Raw genomic sequence first — 13,724 nt, forward strand, 5'->3', positions numbered from 1 at the left:
GAGGGCGTAGTAGCTCGTCAGTGCCTCTGAGATGGTTAAAAGTCATTAGATTTAAAGAGATTTTTCTATCGCTATCCAGACTGGTTCATGTTGTATCTTTCCAAACAAATCGTTAGAAATATCTGCACACTTTCTCTTACAAATATACAAATACTGCTAAACCATGTTGGCCTTCAACCGTGAGGCTTTCTTTAAAACCGAGCACAGCTCTGGTCTGTCAGAAATCCAACAGAAGGCGAAATATCTCGTCAATGCCGGCGAGAGGGTTAAATACTTATTTCTATTCTAATCGCTTGGGAAGAGAAACCTGCAGACAATGCGCAGCGATATACAGGGTGTCCTGAAAGTGCTGATGCGGCATTTATCTAATCAAACGTCCGTTTGATATAAGTTTCAGTATAAAAATTGCTCAGAAAAGGTGTTCAAAAATTACCCTGTGCCGGTTTAGAGAGTGAAAATATAGTGTGTAACAAAATTTCAAAAAAAGTCTACATTTTTATACGGTCTCCCTACCCCTCCTCCTCCAACTTCTAATTAGAAAGTTGTTACCTCATCTCTCCTGAGGCCAAAAAAATGAATTTTAATTTTCGAAGTGCTATATTGGCTGAGATATTTGAATTCAGAAATCGGAAAAAATTTCCAGGAAGGACAGTATAAAAATGAGGGAAAGGAGCGTTGTGCCCTTTAGTTTTTGCTGCTATTTCGTAACTTTCCTCCGATTTTTTTTGAATTCGAATATCTTAATAAACATTCCACTTAGAAACATGGGAAAAAAAATTTCCGTTGGACTCGGGCGATACGGAGATACAACAATTTCGCATTTAGAAGTTAGACGACAGGGGGACCGTATAAAAATTTAAAATTTTTTATTTTGTTACAAGCAGTATTTTCACTCTCAAAACTGGTACAGGGTAATTTTTGAACGCCTTTTGAGCATCATTTTAAATTGGAACTATACCTGTACGAAGAACGGTAAGATAAGATACACTTAAGATAAGATACTCTTATGCCTTAAGCACCAAAGGATGTTTAGAGGTGTCGCGAGTTCGATACCCGGTTCGTCCTCGTCAGAAAACTTTCCTGGCACAGGGGTACAACAAAAAACGGCGACTTGACCGCAGCAAAAATTGCTACCGCAGGGAGTACCCCCTTCGAGTGGTTAGCGCACCAACCTCTCGATGAGTATAAAAAACAAGCCTGCCGTTCGGCATCGGCAATAAATTGTAGGTCCCGATCTAATTAGCCCTCGTGTGCAGAAAATGACCGTGATGCGACAAAAATGATCAATGATCAAAACATGACGGCGAACGGTTGATAATATAAAAGCCGCATTGACACTTACAAGACACCCTGTACAAAAAAAATGCCGATTTTTTTGCTTTTTCTCAAATGTAAAAATAAATTATACGCAATGGTTTACCGCTGGAAAATTCAGGAAGGAATGCGATGATACTTCCAAAAATATGAATTTTTTTTCTGAATGGTAATTATTTTTCACCATTTTTTTTCTTTCTATCGCACTGCCTTGATTACTTTTAAATTATTACCAAAGTTAATTAGGCCTAACATTTTTTAGAAGGAGAGCAAACATCCTTGAAGTTTACTACAACGAATGTTAACTGTAAAATTGGAATTCGGAAAATAAACTTATTTTTGGGGGATGCACAAGCACTCTATGGCTTTCGTAGGTGTGCTGCTCAAAGTATAAAATGTTGTAGGACCAGGAGCCACTGTCTTATATACACGATGTCCTGTAAGTTCTAAGGGGCCGTTCAAGTATTACGTAAACAAATTTTTAGCCATTTTTTTATCTCCCCCCCCCCCACGTCAGCAAAAGTAAGCAAAACTCTGACCTCCACTTGTCAGCAAAATATCGTCAGCACAGAGCCCCTACCTCCTAACACATATTGGTGGGGATCAGAAACGTACGCGGGAGGGGGGCACTGGGGGCTCGTGTGTCTCCCCCCCCAGAAGAAAAAAAAATATATTTTTTTTTTATTGTAAAAAAAATTAAATTCCGAAAGAAAATACCTTTATATGTTATTATAATCAATTTCTGTTAATTTCAATGCTATTTCAAAGCTAAGTAGGCTACTCAAAATTTCTCTTTAAGAAATTCTTTGCAACCCACCCACCCTTTAAGCCATAATAATGATAAAGCTTTGACCCGCGGACCAAATGTGGCCCTGAAGGTTATCTGATGTGGCTTGTCCCCTCAAACGTAATTTTGTAAAAATGAACTAAGCGGCACGTTTACATATTGCTTAAATGACCCGCGACACAATTCCACAGCATTTAAGTGGCCTGTGGCACATTTCAGATCACTGAAGTAGGCCAAAGCACTTGAAGGATCCGTGAAACATTTAGAGATCACTAAACTGGCTCTGTAGGGGACTCATCATTAGGAAGAATGTTAGCTCAGGTGCCCAATAACTATCGAAAATTTTTTTTTTTCGTTTTTGGCGCACCGAATAAGATGTCGTTAAGAATTTTCAAAAAGGGTGGTTGATGGGGTAAGCATCATACAAACACCCCTTTGTCATCAAAAGTCAGCAAATCGGAAACCCCCCCCCCTCCCCATCGATGCTGACCACCTTCAAATCACGATATATATATTTTTTTTAAATTAATTAAAAATGGTTTTTCAAACTTATTTTAAAACGTTTTGGCACAGAATCCGAAACTGTTTCATTCTTATGCATGCAATAAGTACAAACAAAGTTATGGCTGATTCGAATCCTCGGAAACAATGTCTTCAAAGGCGAAAAACAGTTTTTTAAACGCGTTTTTCACAAAATAGATTTTCTTCGTTAGTTTATATTCCACGCGAAACTGAATTTCTCAAAAACTATGCAAGATATTTTCATGAAATTTCTTAACAGCGTTCTGGATAACATTAGCTGTGAAATTAATTTGGAATTTTTGGCGGTATGTTCAAAATTTAGTATTTTATAGCTGTTTGAAAATAAAATACTGACTAGTTCCTTCAAAATTTGCGTATTGTTTCGCGGAAACTGCTATGTGTCAGAGACATTTTTTGCTCCTTGAAATGTCTAGCTCACCGCACAGATAACAATCATAGCAACATACAGTACCAAAAAACTATTCGAATATACAGGGTGAATAGCAAACGGGGATATGGCATTTTACCGGTGAACCGTTGATCCTAGAGACATAAGTTCCAATTAGAAAAAGTTTCCAAATAACGTTTAGTATTCAGATATGTCATTCATGTTTCAAGGGGTTGTAGTAAGTTGCTTTAAAATATCATACGTAGAATCCAGAAATTCAAATACTTTCTCTTTTTCGAATCGTCCCATCAAAACACGCCCCTGCTTCATTTGACTTCAATTTTGCTCCCTCCTAAAAATATTATTTGCACCCAAAATCCCTCATTACCATAGAGATACCAGTAAAAACACAATTTGATTAATTACAATGAAAATTTGTTTCTCCCTTTCTTCTCTTATCTATCCACTTGATCCGAAATGAGCAATTGAAACTGACCACAAACCCCTTTCCAATAATAATAATACAGTATTTGAAATGTAGGGAAGTTTTTCTATTGTTTGCCCTTCCTTTTTTCCCTCTACATACCTAAACACTTCAAACGGTTCACGTATGCGTTTTGATTGAAACCATTTTGATTTCTCTTAAGCACCTAAAAATACGCCCAAAAATCGGTCAATTTCGACGCGGTTAATTGCTACGTATCGTTGAAAGGGCGTTCACGCCAAAGATTGATTTAGTAGCGGTCGGGAAAATAGCGAAATATAATAGTTTCTGGCAAAAAAACATGTATATAGTTTCATGTTAGAGCGTGATATATATAATATTCTGCTGAAGAATGGAAGTGGATTTTTCTCCAAGAGAGAGAGAAGAGTGAGTAGGGTAATTTTATCTCGGGGGCTTCCTTATCTCCGGTTTCCATCTACCGACTCGGTCTACCGATAAGAACACTTGTATAATCATTCACGGCTTAAATAGCCCTAGATAAGGATTTTTATCCTGGAAGAGAGTAAGGACAATCGTTTCTAAAGGTTTTAGCGGATTATTATCCTCGAGGGATATGATAAATGTGTTGGCTTTTGCTTTCCTTTTCCCACCTTTCTAGAGTTTCTTGTTCTTAGTCTGCCAACCCTTGTCTGTGTCTCCCGGACGGAGAACCAACCTTTCGTCAATAAGTTCCATTAAAGAACTCTCTCTCGCTCTCTCCGATAGGTGGGGAAGGTTGATCTTTTTTGGTGTTGTTATCCCCATGATAATTTTACCTTCATAATGTGGGTATTCAGGGTGCTATAATTGAAATCCAACAACCATTATTCTCGCAGATAGGCGGCGATTCACTAAAGTTAATACGCGATAGTGCCAAGATTAGGAATACGTAATATATAAGGGGGGCTAATAGTTTTTTGGTTTTTTTTTGTACTTATCCTCCGTAAATGAAAGGGGTTCCTGTATCTTTTTTTTTTTGCTTTTTTGTGGTTTTTCGTGGCACGAATGGTCATTTGGTAGATATACATTGTGGCCTTATTCTCACTTGAATGATGATCGGCATATAAGTATGGTTATTTTTAAACCGTGTCTTTTTTGTTTTACATTTAAATCATTTGGTGCAATTGGTATCAATTAATGAAGGATTCGGAGATTATGGAGGGTTTTTAGATTGGGTCTGAATTATTTTAATTATTTATTTATTTAATATTTTTCACGATATACCAGATGGCAGCACACACACACACAGTTTTGAAATCCACAAGTTCTCAAAATGAGTGACCTAATACAGCGTTTGTCAACATTTCTGGACCCCAAAAACAGGCGAAATTTCTGAAACAACTCAACGGACTACTTGTGTGTCCGTTGAACAATCCCTCGCATTCCCTTATTTTTAGTTATTCTGAATTTTTTTTTATATACATTTGTTCTCGTTTTTACAAAGATGCTTGTTTAAATCTTTAATGTTTACTAAAATCGTAAATAAACAGCGTTTTCATAACATGATAATTATGGCTATATACACAAATATTCATCCCACATATTTGTCGGGTTCGACATTTTTTTCTTCATTTTTTCAGTGATTTACAATTGGGGATTTTTGCTGACTTATGACAACGTTTTTGATGACAATTGGTGACGTCGTGTATTTTTCCGTATTTAAGATCCCAGTTCCCCTTATTTTTCTCAGTGAAATATGGCCATTCTATATTATTTGAATGTTTATTTTCGTAGAATCAATTTTTCTTTACTACGATTTTCAGCAGCCATTTATTCTACCTCTTACACCTTTTAGCAGTAATTATGAAATTTGCCGCAAATGCATTTTTTTTTCTACAATTAGTGGTATTATCCCGTATTTAGGATCGAAATTTTTGTATTTTCCTTGATGAGGTATGGTGAACCTAAGTATGATTAAATAATTTTTACTTGAACCCATAACATATGGATATTACTCCAATATCGATTAAAACAGTTGAATAGTTTTTCATTCAGTTAGAACGGAATTATCTATCGTTCCTGCGGACCACCTATGCTATCGCCACGGATCATAGGTTGAGAAACGCTGACCTAACACATCGAATTTCAACTCATACAACAACAAAAACACCACCACAACAGGGCCCAACGAGGTGGCTGATAAAAAAGATGCTCATAACAAATATGGATGTCACATATATTTCAAAAATGCAGCAACCTAATAAAAAATGCAAAAGCAACTTGGTGCTTCTCATATGCGTTACGTTTCTTCGTTGATAAGAATATCGTTGAAAAATGTGTTTTTTTTTTTTTTTAAATAGTTGTCGGCCCCGGTACAAGTTCAATTTCCCGCTCCCGCCGACATATTGGGAATGCCAAGTGGGCCCATTGCACTGTCCATTTCATCCACAACGAAATCCACAGCCATACTTGATTGTTGCCGTGTGATCGAGTGTTCATAGTTACGGACTCGCATCGCGAGGTACCCGGGTTCGAACCCCGCCGCAGTGGTGGTCGGCTGAAGTTGGTTTTGCTGTGGTTACCAACTTCGAGGCGCGAATGTGAGCCGATCTCCCCGTTAAAAAGTCTCGCCGCAGAGAGCAACAGTCCTACAAACGGTAACATCTTCAATCATTACACCTAACTCATAGTTCGATAAATAGATGGCAGCAGCACTATAACAAGCATCACACAGAAACAAACTTCACGTTCGATTCACAACACAGACATGCATATTCCAACATGTACCAATTCGTTAGAGGTTTCGCGGAGGAATACGGACGAGATGCATGTATGTTTTAGTAGTAGTAGCCATACTTGATCCATCCCCGTCAGATGCCGCCATAGTTGCACGCGCTTGCGTTGCCTATTTTCGCTGCAGTACTGCACGTTGGTTTTGGGTTTTCACCCGGCGTTTTTTTTTTTTGGTGTCATTCTCTTCGTCGTTTTCTGTTCTACGCATTCGTGCCTGATTTTTTTATATATTTTTTTTCATTTTGGTTGTATTTTGCCCTCGTATATCGCGACATTTTGAAAAATCCGGTGATTTTTTATATTTTTTTAAATTTACAGACTTGAACCTTTTCAAGTGTTTAAGATGAACAAACTCAAATCTCAAAATCAGTTTACAACACGTATACTCTTCTTCAAAACAACACTTGGCTCACAGGGATTTGATAAATAGTTTCTGAGATATGGTTCCGTTTTAAGTAACTAATTTCAAAGTTCATTAACTTCATCAGAAATAGACATAGCTCTGCCATCTTGGTCTTATTTTAAAGAGGGGGAAAATAATAGTCTGTGCTAGTACCATTTTAATATTTAAGATAGCAACTTCACACGCGCAAAGTGAACCGAAGAATTCTGAGTTTTGGGATTCAACACGTGCCTATAAACGGAACCATATCTCAGAAACTACTTATCAAATCCCAGTGAGTCAAGTGTTGTTTTGAAGAAGAGTATACGTGCTGTAAACTGATTTTGAGATTTGAGTTTGTTCATCTTAAACACTTGAAAAGATTCAAGTCTGTAAGTTTAAAAAAAAATGTAAACATCACCGGATTTTTCAAAATGTCGCGATATACGAGTGCAAAGTACAACAAAAATGAAAAAAAAATATATTTTTTTTTTATTTATTGACCCGGCCAGTTCGAGAAGTGACCGGTGATCCCTGGTCAAAGTCTGATAACAAAAGACATGATTCGGGATCATCGTCAAGTTGGCGTATTTTTTCGTGATAATTATGTCCACGTTAATTATGGCGACCCATCAAACTATAGTCACGATGCAGTAACCATTTTTTTTTCCTACAAAATTTGGCAGAAAAACTGCATGCTTATATAATTCCCGTGATTCCCCCAAATTTCACTTTTTTTTCTTTCGTTGTATGGTGCTAGTCCAATACAGCTGCTATGCATAGACATGTAATAACACGTTGGCGACAAGAAAATGGATTTGGCTCCTACAGGGCCGTCTTACATCAGCACTTCGAGTTTTGGCCAGGGATATCCGGCCACATCGCAAAATGGCTGGCCAAAGTCCGAATCATTTCTGCAATTCGGGCTTCGGCCAAAACTCTTGGCCGATTCGCGAAGTGGCCGGCCCCGTCTCGAATCTGCCGCACTTCGAGCATTGGCAGTAACACATATATATATGTTACTGAAACGACCACAAGACCGTGATCAGTCACTACGATTCACCGGAAGAGCTGTATGGATGCGTAATACGACAAATATGGTTTTTTATGGCACATATTACAGCGTGTCCGGAAAGCATACTCGGCCCCATCCGCAGTAAAACCAATGACATGTAAAATGGGCATCAGTTTGATAACGATTTTAGAATTCTTATACATGCATAGAACTTTAAGAAAAAATAAAAATGAACATTCCGCATATAGAGTAATACTGCACGAAAATATCAACATGTTTTCTAAATGCGTCTTTTATAATACGCGTCTATACGCATCAAATTATTATATTTCCAAATCATCACGATTTTAAGTCGGAATTGCGTCTTTTAATTGCTAATTCTCAGATCCCTCGGCCTTTCTTCCTAATTACCGTAATTCATCGAAACCTTGAAATACGTATACCAAAAATTCTTCCGATTCCTGCAAAATTATTCCGAATTTCCACATCCCCATTTCACACACACACACACACAGTACGGGTTTTATGATATTAATCTGATTATGAACACGCGGAACAAACGTCGAAGAAAAATCTTTCCGGAAACGATAATAACTCGCTGTTTAAAACCATGTGGTTACATACGATAATTAGTATTACCAGCAGAATTGAAAAGTTTATGCGATTCCTGAAGAGTTCCTGATAATAATAATTCTCTCACAATATTTATTTTTAAATAGAACAGGAAAAACAGAGCGATAAGACACGGTTTTACATGAAAATGATAAGCGTCCGTTAAAAATCTTGGAGAAAATTGTTATTTAAACTGCAGATTATCTCTTTCATATATCTATCTAAGTAATTTAATTTTCTTCATTCAAAGAACAGTGTTGAATACAAAATTCCCGAGTAATTGCGTGGGGGAAGGGAGGGAAAAAAATTTTTAAAAATTTTTCCCTTCCACCGAGTTCGTCCCACCTCAGAAAACGTAATTAAAGTAATTAGGCGAAAGAACCGGCAGATGATACATTTTAAAGCAGATCCAAATCAATAGTTAATGTTTCCAAATTACCCTCGGCTCGAAGAACAACTTGTGTAAGTGTATGGGTGTAGGGGACGGGGGTGGGGGAGGGGGGCGATGATGTCTGAGAGAGAGAATAATTCGGTTTTAATAATTACAGCCGGGTCCCGTAAGACAGACCGAAGAATAATTTAGTTTTTGCAATTAAATATTCACGTGTACCCTTAATTAATATTCCAATTTTAGCCCCGGCGTATAAAACTGAAACACGAGTTACCTTTGGATTTTTGAGGGGCGAGAGGGAGAGGGAGCGAGAGGGCGAGTTTTGTGTTATAACGTCCTCCTCCTTATTCTTGTGTTGTTTGACGGAATGATGATATATATACGTACGTGGCGTATCGAAGAGATTGGATGTTTTCGTGGAAATTGGAGAAATTCTTGTAAATTTTTTTTTGTTTTCTTTTCGGCTTCTACCAAAAATCACGTTGAAATTGCCATAATTAAAAACAAAAAAAAATTAAATTAAATATGAGGATACTGATTGCGTGTTTCTGTGAATTATAATTAATATTATTCCTTGCGTAAGTTATTAGCTGCAACAGATATTACTTTCCCTTGAAACTTTCCTGTCTTTTCTTTTGAATGAATTTTTTAATTGTAATCGATGATCAATAGATTATATGCGATAACAAAAAGTGGCAAAATATGCACTGAAAACGTTGATGTATTCACTGTAATTAAGATAAATCTGCTGTTGAAAATGTCGAGTTCCACCATGAAATCAAAAATATGCGCATGGAATGAGAACAAATCTATTTAATAATGCTGAAGTATGGCACTTAAAAAAAAAAGCAAAAAGAAAAGCGCACGCATTTGAATTGAACGTGCCGAAAAATGCAAAAAAATAATGAAAACTGGAAATATGCATTTTAAAATGCCAAAACATACATTTGAGAATATATGAAATCTCGAAATATGAACTTGAAATTGTCGAAATATGCTATTAAAAATGCCGAAATATGCATTTAAATTTGTCGAATAGATTAGACGTTTCGTGGAAATTAGAGACATTTTGTAATTTTTTTTTCCAGCTTTTACCAGAAATCACGGCAAAAATTGCAAATGTTAAAAAAAATAATAATTAAATGAAATATGAGGATAGTGATTGTGTGTTTCTATGAGAATTATAATTAATGTTATTACTTACATATGTTATTATATGCAACAGATATTACTTTCCATGAAAAACTTTCCTGTCTCTTCTTTTAAATAAATTTTTTTAATTATAACCGATGATCAGTAGATTATATGCGATAAAAAGTGGCAAAATATGCACTGAAAACGTTGAAATATTCACTAAAAATGAAGGTAAATCTGCGTTTTAAAATGCCAAGATATACCATGTAATAAAATAAAAACAAATACATCAAATAATGTCGAAGCATGGCACTAAAAAAAGCACTTGCATTTTAATTGAATGTGCCGAAAAATGTAAAAAATAATGAAAGCTGTCAAAATATGCATTTATAGGTGTCAAAATATGCATTTATAGGTGTCAAAATATGCATTTAAAAGTGTCGAAATATGCATTTAAAAGTGTTGAAATATGCATTTAAAAGTGTCGAAATATGCATTTAAAAATGTCAAAATACTCATTTGAGAATGTCTAAATATGCATTTAAAATGTCGAAAAATATGCATTTAAAATGTCGAAAAATATGCATTTTGAAAATGTCAAAATATGTTTTTTAAATTTGTTGAATAGATTGGACGTTTCGTGGAAATTAGAGACATTCCTGTAAATTTTTTTTTCATCTTTTACCAAAAATCACGGTGAAATTGTCATAATTAAAAAAAAGAATTAAAATATAAGGATATATTGATAATAATTATATAATATTATATATAATTATATAATAATAATTATTCCTTACGCAAAGATATTATTTTCTATGGATCTCTTTTTAGTGTTTCTTCTTTTAAATAATTTTTTCAATTATAATATATGATAATTAATAATAATGGGTTTATTTTTTTAATATATTATAACTCATCAAGTGAATTTGCTCTCTATTGATAATTAGTAATTGTTAACCCAGATTATATGCGCTAAAAAAGCGGCAAAATATGCAGTAAGAAACACTGAAATATACTCTGAAAGTAAAGATAAATATGCCAACGAAATAAGAAATATGTGCAAAAATAGAAACAAATCCGTCTAATTATTCCGAATTATGATACTGAATGTGAAAATTTCTTCAAAAATTGAAACATTTTTACATGGAAAATTACAAAATTACATGCAAAGCATTTGAATGTGTCGGAAAATAACGAAAACTGTGAAAATATGCATTTGAAAATGGCAAATTATACGTTTGAAAATGTCAAAATATACATTTGAAAATATCCAAATACAAATTTAAAACTGTCGAAATATGCATTTGAAAATATCGAAAAATAAATTTGAAAATATCTAAAAATAAATTTGAAAATGTCCAAATATGCATTTAAAAATGCCGAAATATGCATTTAAAAATGCCGAAATATGCATTTAAAAATGCCGAAATATGCATTTAAAAATGCCGAAATATGCATTTAAAAATGCCGAAATATGCATTTGAAAATATCGAAAAATAAATTTGAAAATGTCCAAATGTGCATTATAAATGTAGAAATATGTACTTATAATGTCGCAAATTTTCGACTCGGTTTGAAGTTTTATTGTTATTATCGTTCTCAAAAACTGTGTTTTTATGTGCAGTCCAGGAAAATATCGGAGCTTAAAAGAATGTGCTCGGTGCAGCTTGAAACGATGCCTAGAGATCTGATCCTGCATATTCTAGCTGGTAAGTGGCGCATGTTTATATATTATTACTTTTCTTAAATCTTCATGAGTCGAAGCACTGTGTGTCCATCTCTTTTTTTAGCTTTTTATTTCTTATTTATAATGTACTTAACATATACAGGATGCATAGCAAACTGGGGACTTCTTACTGGCGAACCGTTGATCCTAGAGGTATACTTCCAATTAGAAAAAGTATCCAAATAACGTTTAGTAATCAGATATGTTCATGTTGCAAGGGTTTTTGTAGTATGGTTATCAAAATAAAAATTAACTTTTTATATAGTCCCCGGGTGATCCAAAGCCCCCATATATATATATGTGAACAAAAGAAATGCCAGGCGAATGACACGCATTGTGTGCAGCAACAGAAGAGCTACAACGCAATAAATTGCAGCGCAATACCACTCAGGATCATCGCAAAGCATATCCGTGTTATGGCTCGAAATAGAGCCAGTCACGGGCTTTAAACTTTTGATTCTGGTTCTGGCATATCCGTACTCTCTACAAGACGGATCTTGGAAGGAATTGGTTTCAATAGCCATCAAGTTTTCAATCCACTGCTGGATGAAGGTCTCCACTAAATTTTTCTATTTTGCTCTGTCTGTTGCTTTAGCTTTCCAGTTGACTCCAGCCACTTTTCTGATCTAGTTGATCCATCTTGCGTAGGGACGCCTTCTTGGACGTTCAACACCACGGGGATACCAATCTAGAACACTCGTGGTCCATCTGTTGTCCTGTCTTCTTGCAGTATGTCCAGCCCATTTCCATTTTAGACGTTTAATTCTTTCCATGATGACATATACCTTTGTGTAGTTCCTTATCCAAGTGATTCGTTTTCTGTCTCTCCTTGTGATGCCTAGCATACATCTTTCCATGCTCCTTTGTGTTGTCTGTAGCCTTTGTACCGTCTTGCTTGTGAGTGTCCATGTTTCAGCTCCATAAGTCAGTGCTGGGAGCACACACTGGTTAAAAACTTTTCTTTTCAGGTATAATCGCATGTGTCTCTTCAGAATTACACAGTTTTTGCCAAAAGTGCTCCGTCCAATCCTGATCCTTCTGTTTTTTTTTTTTTTTTCATTAATGATTCCGTTGCCCATGGTTTCTTGTCCCACGTATACATAACTTTCTACTACTTTTATCTCTGTGTTGTTGAGCAAGATCGTCTTCTTCAACGTAAAGGAGTTGTACGTAACTTTTGCAGATTCATTTTCAAGCCCACCTGAATACTTGCCTTCGAGAATTCTTGTATCATTTCTTCTAGTTCGTCTGGATTACTGCTGATAACGACAATGTCATCTGCAAAACGCAAATGGTTGAGAAACTCTCCATTTACTTTAATTCCTTTTTATCCCAATCCAGTTTTCTGAATACTTCTTCTAAAACAGCGGTAAAGAGTTTTGGTGAGATAGTATCACCCTGTCTGACTCCTTTTCCAAGTTTAATTTTCGCTTTTCCTTTATCCACACGAATCGTTGCAGTTGCTTTGTCATATATTTTCTTGATGATATTGATGTAAGTCTTCTCTACCCCAATTACATCTAGAGCTTTAACAACAGCAGATGTAAGGACAGCGTCAAACCCTTCGTCAGAACACTGATTGGTATCGATATAATTCTTGATATCCTATATATATATCCATCCACGTTTCCAAGTGCAGTTATACGCTCATATATTCGAATTCGAAAAACGGAGGAAATTTGGAAAAAAGCATCGTTAAATGTGGGTAAAATGGTTATTCTGAATTTATGCTGTTTTTCACCCAGTTTCCCTCCGTTTTTCCAATATCTCGGTGAATATTGCACTTAAAAACATGGGATTTATTAGTTAGCATCAGGAGAGACAGGTCAACAACTTGTTAATTGGGTTTTGAGGCACACGGGGACTGTATAAAAAATTCATTTTTATTTTTAAAATTATACAACCCTCTTGCAACATGAAAGAGATATGCGAGTACCACACGTTATTTGGAAAGTTTTTCTAATTGGAAGTTTACCTCTAGGATTAACGGTTCGCTAGTGAAATGCCATACCCCCTGTTTGCTATATATACCCTGTATATATTTTGGACCCATCATCACTGGTATATACAATCAGTAGCCAAAAAATTAAGAACTCCCTTTCACTCAAACTTCGACTCGTCCATGCAGCACGTGCGCTCACGTAATAAGCCGGATTTGCTAATAAAAAGGCTTCTCCTGGCCAGAAGCACTAGTTAACATTGCAATTTGCTTGTTCCCGGGGGGGGGGGAGGAGAC

At 35.7% G+C, this 13,724-nt stretch overlaps 1 protein-coding gene and 1 long non-coding RNA gene across 2 annotated transcripts in view; one reads left to right on the forward strand and one right to left on the reverse strand.

Moving 5' to 3' along the window:
* LOC149065278 (caspase activity and apoptosis inhibitor 1-like) overlaps positions 1-13,724 on the forward strand; it is a 277,778-nt gene that overhangs the window by 210,209 nt on the left and 53,845 nt on the right. The window contains exon 6 of the mRNA XM_089254133.1: positions 11,387-11,471. Coding sequence (XP_089110259.1) covers positions 11,387-11,471 — 85 coding nt within the window. The remainder of the gene's footprint in view (positions 1-11,386; positions 11,472-13,724) is intronic.
* The window catches only part of LOC149065279 (uncharacterized), a 174,723-nt gene that overhangs the window by 107,514 nt on the left and 53,485 nt on the right, over positions 1-13,724 (reverse strand). The gene's annotated exons all lie outside the window — the stretch shown is intronic.

The sequence above is a fragment of the Pholcus phalangioides genome, unplaced genomic scaffold, assembly GCF_987345545.1.
Source record: "Pholcus phalangioides strain wild (caught in Gottingen) unplaced genomic scaffold, Ppha-v1.0 ptg000040l_1, whole genome shotgun sequence".
NCBI classification, from domain to species: domain Eukaryota; kingdom Metazoa; phylum Arthropoda; class Arachnida; order Araneae; family Pholcidae; genus Pholcus; species Pholcus phalangioides.